The sequence below is a fragment of the Sylvia atricapilla genome, chromosome 1 (assembly GCF_009819655.1).
Source record: "Sylvia atricapilla isolate bSylAtr1 chromosome 1, bSylAtr1.pri, whole genome shotgun sequence".
Lineage (NCBI taxonomy): Eukaryota > Metazoa > Chordata > Aves > Passeriformes > Sylviidae > Sylvia > Sylvia atricapilla.
The window spans coordinates 24,210,924-24,218,193 of record NC_089140.1 but is presented as its reverse complement, the minus strand read 5'-3'; the positions used below and the strand labels follow the sequence as shown (position 1 = coordinate 24,218,193).

The following is a 7,270-nucleotide window of genomic DNA, read 5'->3' as shown; positions in this document are numbered from 1 at the left end:
AGGTCCTAGTTCCTACCAGAACACAAACCCCGAGCAGTCAATGAAGAGGCAGCCTGTTGTAGCTGGAAAGGCAGCTCAGCTTTAGCCCAATGGACACCACACCTCAAACAGCAAACTCTGAACGGACTCGGCGGTGTTTGCTTTACATTGTAATACTGATAAATCCTTCTGGTATTATCCTAGCAAATAAATTCAATTCACTGGTGTAGAGTGAGTCACATCTTTAATATAAGCAGAGAAAACCCATATGCGCTAAAGCGTTGCAAGGGGTTAAAGAATGAAGGAGAAATTATCATCTTCAAAACCAAAACTTAAATAATTTAAATAATAATGTAATCTTCAGGTTTCCAGGTTTCTGCATGCTGCAGTGGCATGCCTGTTACTTCTAAATAAACGGTGGAGAGGAAAAAAGGAGCGGGAAGCCCCTCTCAGCGCTAAATGTTAATTGTTCGGGCCGTCTGTTCCGGCCCTGGGCCGGGACTACAGCTCCCAGCAGCCCCCGCGCGGCCCCGGCGCGCACCCAGCGGGCCGCGCGCAGCGCTGTCGTGGCGCTCGGGGTGAAGGGTCCGCGGCAAGTCTCGCCGAGCCCCGCCGTGTCCCTGCGGCGCTCCCGGCCTCCTCCTCCTCCTCCTCCTCCTCCTCCTCCTCCTCGTCGTCCCGCTCCTCCCGCGGCAGAGCCATGAGGCGCGCGGGGCTGGGTAAGCGCGGCGGCGGGGCCCCGTCAGGGCTCGGGCCGGGGGAGGCGTGGGGGATGTGGCTGTGGTGCCGGGTTGGGGCAGGGCTCGACAGCTTTGGCGGGGAAAGGCCGGCACTCCTGCCTCTGCCTCTCCTTCTGGCCCAGCTGCATTTACGGAGCAGCGCTGGGGTTTGTGTTTTATCATAGAACCATAGGATTTGGTGTGAAAATTACTTCAAAGACCGCCTAGGTCCACCCCCCCTGCCGTGACACCTTCCTCTAGGCCAGGTTGCTCGGAGGCCCATCCAGCCTCCCTTGAACGCTTCCAGCGATGGGACACCCACCACGTTGGGCAGCCTGTTCCAGTGCCTCACCACCCTCGCAGTAAAGCATTCTTCTCTAATATTGCATTTAAACCTGCTGTCTTTCAATCTGAAGCTATTCCCCTTGTCCTGTCACTACATGCTCTTGTAAATTGTCTTGCCCCGTTTAGTTGTGATGTTGTTTAGTTGTTCTAACATCTAAATGTTAGTTTGAGCCATGTTCCCATGGATAGGCAGATATGTTGCTTTTCTGTCCAGTCTTTTCCAAATTCAGAAATTGTTCAATTGTTCAGTGTTTGTTTTTGGGGTTTGTTTTTGTTTGTTTGTGGGTTTGTTTTTTTGGTTTTTGTTTGGATTTTTTGTTTGTTTTGGGTTTTTGTTTTTGTTTGTTTGTTGGGTTTTGGTTTTTTGTTTGTTTGTTTGTGGTGGTTTTTTTTTGTTTTTTTTTTTTTTTTTTTAGTACTTCTGTCTGTTTTCATGCCACGTTTAGGGAGTTGGAAAACCCAAGAATCCTAACTATTACAAATTCATTACAGATATAATCTGGTGCAAATTGAGAAATCCTTGCAGAGTTCCTGCTGAGTGTTTTGAGCAGCTTAGGCCCCATTTTTCAGCCAGCAGTCATGTTGATGACTAGAAGGAAACTTTGAACTCCCAAGTCATGTTGTACAACCATGTGGTTGCTGTGATGGCACTGTAAAGCTTAGGAGATGTTTACACCTCTGAAATGTATGACTCAGTCCTGGGGCTTCCTTCTAGGAAGTATTTAGGGCTAAACCAGGTGTGTCTGACACTACCCTAGATTTACTCCTACAACTCAGATTTGTATTGTGCAGTAGTATTTTCATGAAATAAAGCAAATCTTGGGAAAGTTTCTTAGTGAATCAAGAGAGGTGTCAGGATATTTATTATTAAAAAGTGAGCATTTGATAGTGTCTTCCGTCCTTTCCTTTGTCAGACTGACAGCTCCCTCTTGGTTGGAATGAAGGCCACCCAGCTGTGGGCTGTTTCTGAAGAGGGGATGGATGTTTATACAAGGAGTTCTGAAGAAAGAGCATACCTGCTTTTAGGCTGTCTCTGGCAAACAATGCCTTAAGGATTGTCCTGAAACTGCTTTTAAAAAAATCTTCTGGAAGGTGAAGCAGAACACTTAAACATCTGTTACCAGCTGCAGTAAAATTTTCTGCTTGACATTTCAGTTGTCACTTCAGAACTGTTTTTTATTTAATAGGCTGGGAACAGAAGCTGAGTTCCAGCAGCTGTGCAGTTGTCACCAGGTACCTGTACCTTTCTCTCAGCCTGCAGTTGTCTTTGGTCATGTCCCTGCAGTGTCAATGAGCAGGGCAGCAGGATAGCCCACAGAACTGCCACACTGAAGTTTCTGTGCTTCCCATGAATAGCTGTAGCCAGGCTTATTCTTTGTGTTTCCTATGACATAAAAAGAAGCAGCTGTGCCTGTTGAAGAGCTTTGAGGCACTTGTTCATGTCTGCATTTTTACAGTCCATTTAAGAGTTTCAGTGTTTTGGCATGAAGCTGTATGGTACATTAACTTAAAATCAAAATCATCTGTCACTCGGTTGGAAGCTCTGTAGCTAGATGCACTTGTAAAATCAGACAACAACAAAGTGAGAACAACCCAGACTCTATAAATCCTAACATTTTAGTTACATTTCGGTGTCAGGCATTGGTACTTTTAGTTTATGTCAGGGTAAAAGGGCTTCTTGACTCACTGTGATGAAATAAAACCATCCATTTCATTGCAGTCTGCAACTTCCTTGTGAGAGGAAGAGGAGGGGCAGGCACTGATCTCTTTGGTGGCCAGTGAAGAGACCCAAGGGAGTGGCCTGAACTTGTGTCAGGGGAAGTTTAGGTTGGATATTAGGAAAAGGTTCTTCATCCAGAGGGTGGTTGGGCACTGGATCAGGCTCCCCAGGGAAGTGTCACAGCACCAGCCTGACAGAGTTCCAGGAGCATTTGGACAACAATGACAGGCACATGGTGTGACTCATGAGGATGGTCCTGTGCAGTGCCAGGAGTTGGACTTGGATGATCCTTGTAGGTCCCTTCTAACTCAGAAGATTCTGTGATTCAGTCCTGCTGAAGATTTGTCTAGCTTAACTTACAGACTAACCGTTCACAAGTACAAATGAAAAAATCTTCATTACTTGGATCTAAAGGATGGCTTTATGGGTAAATATAAAATATCAAAATAGCATTGTAGTGCTCTGTTTTAAAATATTAATATTATGTATGCCAAGTATACAGTGAAGCTTTCTGAGACAGAGCTCTCAATGTGCATGTGGTTGGTGTCTCTTCTCTCCTTTTTTCCTCAAACACAAAAAATCCGAAACAAACACGAACACAAAAATCTTTAAAGTCTATTTAAAAGGCATTCAATTTCAGTGTGCCATTCTGACTAGGCAAGAAAATATTCGCTTACATTTAAAACATATTTATTAATGTTATGACTGGATTATTAGTTGAGTTGAATTAATCTAGTGGGATCTTTATGATAAAGCTTTTAGTAGTTCTTTTCTGGTTGCCTTTCTAAGTCTTTGTCTCTTCATTGTTTTCAGTTCTTAAATTGGAGGTCTAAGACTGACTTTTGTCTTGAGTGGACATGACTTTAATTCTCCTGTGCCCATGCTGCTGTCCAGCTGCTGTCTGTAGGAGATCTTTATTATAGGTTGTGGAGGAAGAGAATGTGTGGGGCTGAGCAGCTTTCATTCCCTTCTGCCCCACAGACTGGGCTGACTCAGTTGTCTGGATGACAGTCCTGAAGCTCCTTCACCCAAAAACAAAGGCAGGAGTGAGAGTACAACTGCAGAATGGTGACTGAAACAGCAGTGCTCTGCTCAGAGGCCTGCCTTCTGCTCCAAGGTCTTGTTTTTAAAGGAACCCGTGTCATCATAGTATAGTTTCTCCTTTAAATGTGTGATCAAGTGATATTTTTTTTTTTGTCAAAGAATGGTCTCAACTTTCCTGTTCTCCATTTGATTTTCCACGTGTAATGGCCTCAATGTTTCATTCACATCTCCATGAAGTGCCTGGATTGATTTCCATAGAACTCATCTGAAAGCACTATCAAGGAAAAAAAAAAATTACAGCCGTTCCTCAGTGTCTCTTCTTTTATTTGCTTATTGAAGGTAACATGCATTTAGAAAAAGGTTGAGCCCCTGTTCCAGGAACATGAGAACACTTGCTCCAGTGGTGTTGTGTGTCTGACTCCTGCCTGCTCTGTTCACAGGGGATGGAGCAGCTGCAGGGAGCTCTGGCTATACCAACAGTGGCTACAGTGTCTATGAAGAAGAGAATGACAGGTTAACAGAAAGTCTGCGCACCAAAGTCAGTGCCATTAAGTCGGTGCGTATTGAACTGCAGTTATTAAATGCAATTCCATGAATCAGGGAAGCAGCAGACTTGGTTCAAGACAGAAATTGAAAACTATGATGTGTTAACCTAGTTGGATGTCAAGTGACCACCACTATCACTCCTCAGGTGGATGGAGGGGGAGGAAAAGGTACAATAAAAGGTTCATGCATCCAGATAAGGGCAGGGAGAGATCACTCACCAATTACCATCGTGAGCAAAACAGACTCGACTTGGGGAAATGAATTTATTGATAGTCAAATCAGTAGGGTAATGAGAAATGAAACACTTAAAATGCCTTGCCACTACCTTTCCCTTTTTCCTAGGCTCAGCTTTACTCCCAGTTTTCTCTGCTTCTTAACCCTCAGTGTACAGGGGAAGAGGGAATGGGAGTTGCAGTCAAAAAAATATGTAATGTGGAAACAGCTCTTAGAAATAGCATGCTAATGTCCTCTGAAGGAAAAGTTTGGCGTTCTGATGATTCTGATTCCTTTCAGAGATTGAGGACTTCTTCCAAACAAGTCTAACTGAAAGACAGCTCTGAGATTAAAGTTTTGTGGATTTCTTGTTCTTAAAAGCTTCAAGTTTTATAAAGCACATTCCAGTAAGTTTTTAGGCCTGAACACACTAAGTCTTACTGCTAATACTCTTGCTTAAAATTGGTTTAATGTCAAAGAGAAATTAAACAGGTTCAGAATAAGAATTTGGAGTAAGTTAAGGGATTAAAAAAAAAAAAAAAAAAAAAAAAGCTTTGACCTTTGTTACCAAATTTCATTTCTTGTCTCCTGCTGTGGTATGTTACATTTCAAAATCTGTGTGTGTCAACAGAGCAGTTCATGGTGCTCCAAGGAGCTCTTTCTGGAGTTGAATCTTTTAGTGCAGTGGGATAATATTGGCATATGGAATAGCCTTCACATAATCTTCCAGGAAGCCTCATTAAAATGAGTTTCACTCTTGATTGAAATGCATCAGTACGAGATAATGAGATTCAAGTTTTGACATGTGAAAACAAATGGGTTTTGGCTAATCCAAAGCATGGGGGCCTGCAGTGCATTTCCCGCCATCCCAGGAGTTGAGCAGAAGGCCAGTGTGCTAATAACAGAGGAATAGCTGCTAAGATTCAGGCTCAGTGGCAGTTCTCCCTGTTTAACTCCAGAGCTGCTTTAAGCCAAGGCTATTCTGGCTGGCTCCCACCCTTGTGATGTTGCAGCTGTGTTGCAGCTCCAGCTGTGCCTGGTCTCGTACCTCTGTGATTCCAACCCTAACCTGACTTCATTTTCTGGTTTGACCTGGGACCTGTCTCAGGTTTCTGCCCAGGCCCTGGTCACTGTCTCAGGACTGGCTCTCCCTGGCCTGTGCAGCTTTCCGCCTTGTCCTGCAGCACCTTCAGTTCTGTGACACAAAGCAGAGAAGGGCTACACAGGTTCCCTGAAGAAAGTCCCCTTACAGCACAGCAGCAGCTTGTCAAAAGAGATGTTGTTTGTAGTTACAAGTGTCAACTCCAGCAACACTGAGTCACACCAGTGCTCATGGTTCTCTCTGTTGTGCGATAGCAGTTTTAACAGTTGTTCCAGGAAATGGGTAATTGCCACTTCAGACTTGACTAGATCTTACGTTTTTAAAAGTCCATGCAATAATTCAAAGTAAGACATTATCTGGAAAAGGGGAAGAGGAGGATTGAGTACTTTCTGTGACTCTTTAGACTCATCTGGTCTAAAGCTGAAAAATATGTATTTCATTAGGGGTTATTGATAGAGTACTGTGCATGGGTATTTTTTGAAAATATCAGGTATTGCTTTCACTAGGGAAATGCTAGTCATGTCATGTATTTTTGAGTGGGTTCTCTAACCTGTGTAGTAACTGGTTACTCATCTTTCATACTTTCTAGTTTTGTTTTTGTTTTTTTTTTTTTTTTTTTTTTTTTATAGCTTTCCATTGAAATTGGAACAGAAGTTAAAAACCAGAATAAAATGTTATCAGAAATGGTAAGTATTTAGTAACTAACTTTCTTTAAAAATGGGTCAGGATTAGAAGTTAATAATGTAAAGCATCCTGTCTTTTAGTGTGAACATTGGTATTAAAATGTTGACAGCTTATAGTTGACTGTAATATATGGCTGATTTGTCAGCAGTATCAGTGTTTCTGTTCAAAAAGATAAGACATGCAAATACATTATTCTAAAGCCACAAACAAGATCTTTATGTTTCAGATACAAGTATAAGTTTTCAATTAGAAAATGTCTAGTATCATTAGAAAGGCACTTCTACATTTAATTGAGTTCAAGAGTAGAAGAAAGAAGCAAAAAATAAAGGAGTCAGAAATTCCCTTTTTGCTTACACTTTGCTTTGGCTTGGGATTAAAATAGCACTGGATAAATGGGTGAAAGTTTTTTCTGGTTAATTTTTTGCCTCTAAAATAATTTTAGTTTTGAAACTTTGAAAGAACAGGGAAAACTATATTTAGTTAGCTGTAAGGGTATTTTTTTCTCAGAGTAACATGCTTTTTGTTCTTTTGTTTGCCTTTTTTTTTTTTTTAAACATAGGAGAATGATTTTGACTCTACAGGTGGACTTCTAGGTGCAACTATGGGCAGACTGAGAACACTCTCCAGAGGAAGCCAGACAAAGCTATTATGCTACATGATGCTCTTTTCATTGTTTGTTTTTTTTGTAATATACTGGATTATTAAACTGAGGTGATGCATGTTACCTCTGGTTTACACTGATTAATTTCAACTGTAGTCTTGATTAATGAAGACATTGATTTGAAGTGGCACATTTTGTGGATAAAACACAGTGAAATTGTTGTAAATTGCATTAACAATTAATGCGAAGTTATATATAGTTTTCTTAATGTATCAGAGTTTTTCCACCATCCCCTGTTTTGGGGGGATTATTTGTAA

At 41.9% G+C, this 7,270-nt stretch overlaps 1 protein-coding gene across 1 annotated transcript; it reads left to right on the top strand.

Annotated features, from left to right (window-relative positions):
• The first annotated feature begins 535 nt into the window (after window positions 1-535).
• On the top strand, window positions 536-7,076 carry BET1 (Bet1 golgi vesicular membrane trafficking protein). Its single transcript, XM_066317617.1, has 4 exons — window positions 536-698; window positions 4,248-4,363; window positions 6,298-6,354; window positions 6,912-7,076. Exons 1-4 carry the CDS (start codon window positions 680-682, stop codon window positions 7,065-7,067), a joined length of 348 nt encoding a protein of 115 aa, XP_066173714.1. The 5' UTR covers window positions 536-679; the 3' UTR covers window positions 7,068-7,076.
• Window positions 7,077-7,270: the final 194 nt, after the last annotated feature.

Coding starts and splice junctions, on each gene's coding strand:
- BET1 (XM_066317617.1), top strand. Junction 4,364..6,297: donor AAGTCAGTGCCATTAAGTCG/GTGCGTATTGAA, acceptor TTTTTTTTATAG/CTTTCCATTGAAATTGGAAC. Junction 6,355..6,911: donor ATAAAATGTTATCAGAAATG/GTAAGTATTTAG, acceptor TTTTAAACATAG/GAGAATGATTTTGACTCTAC.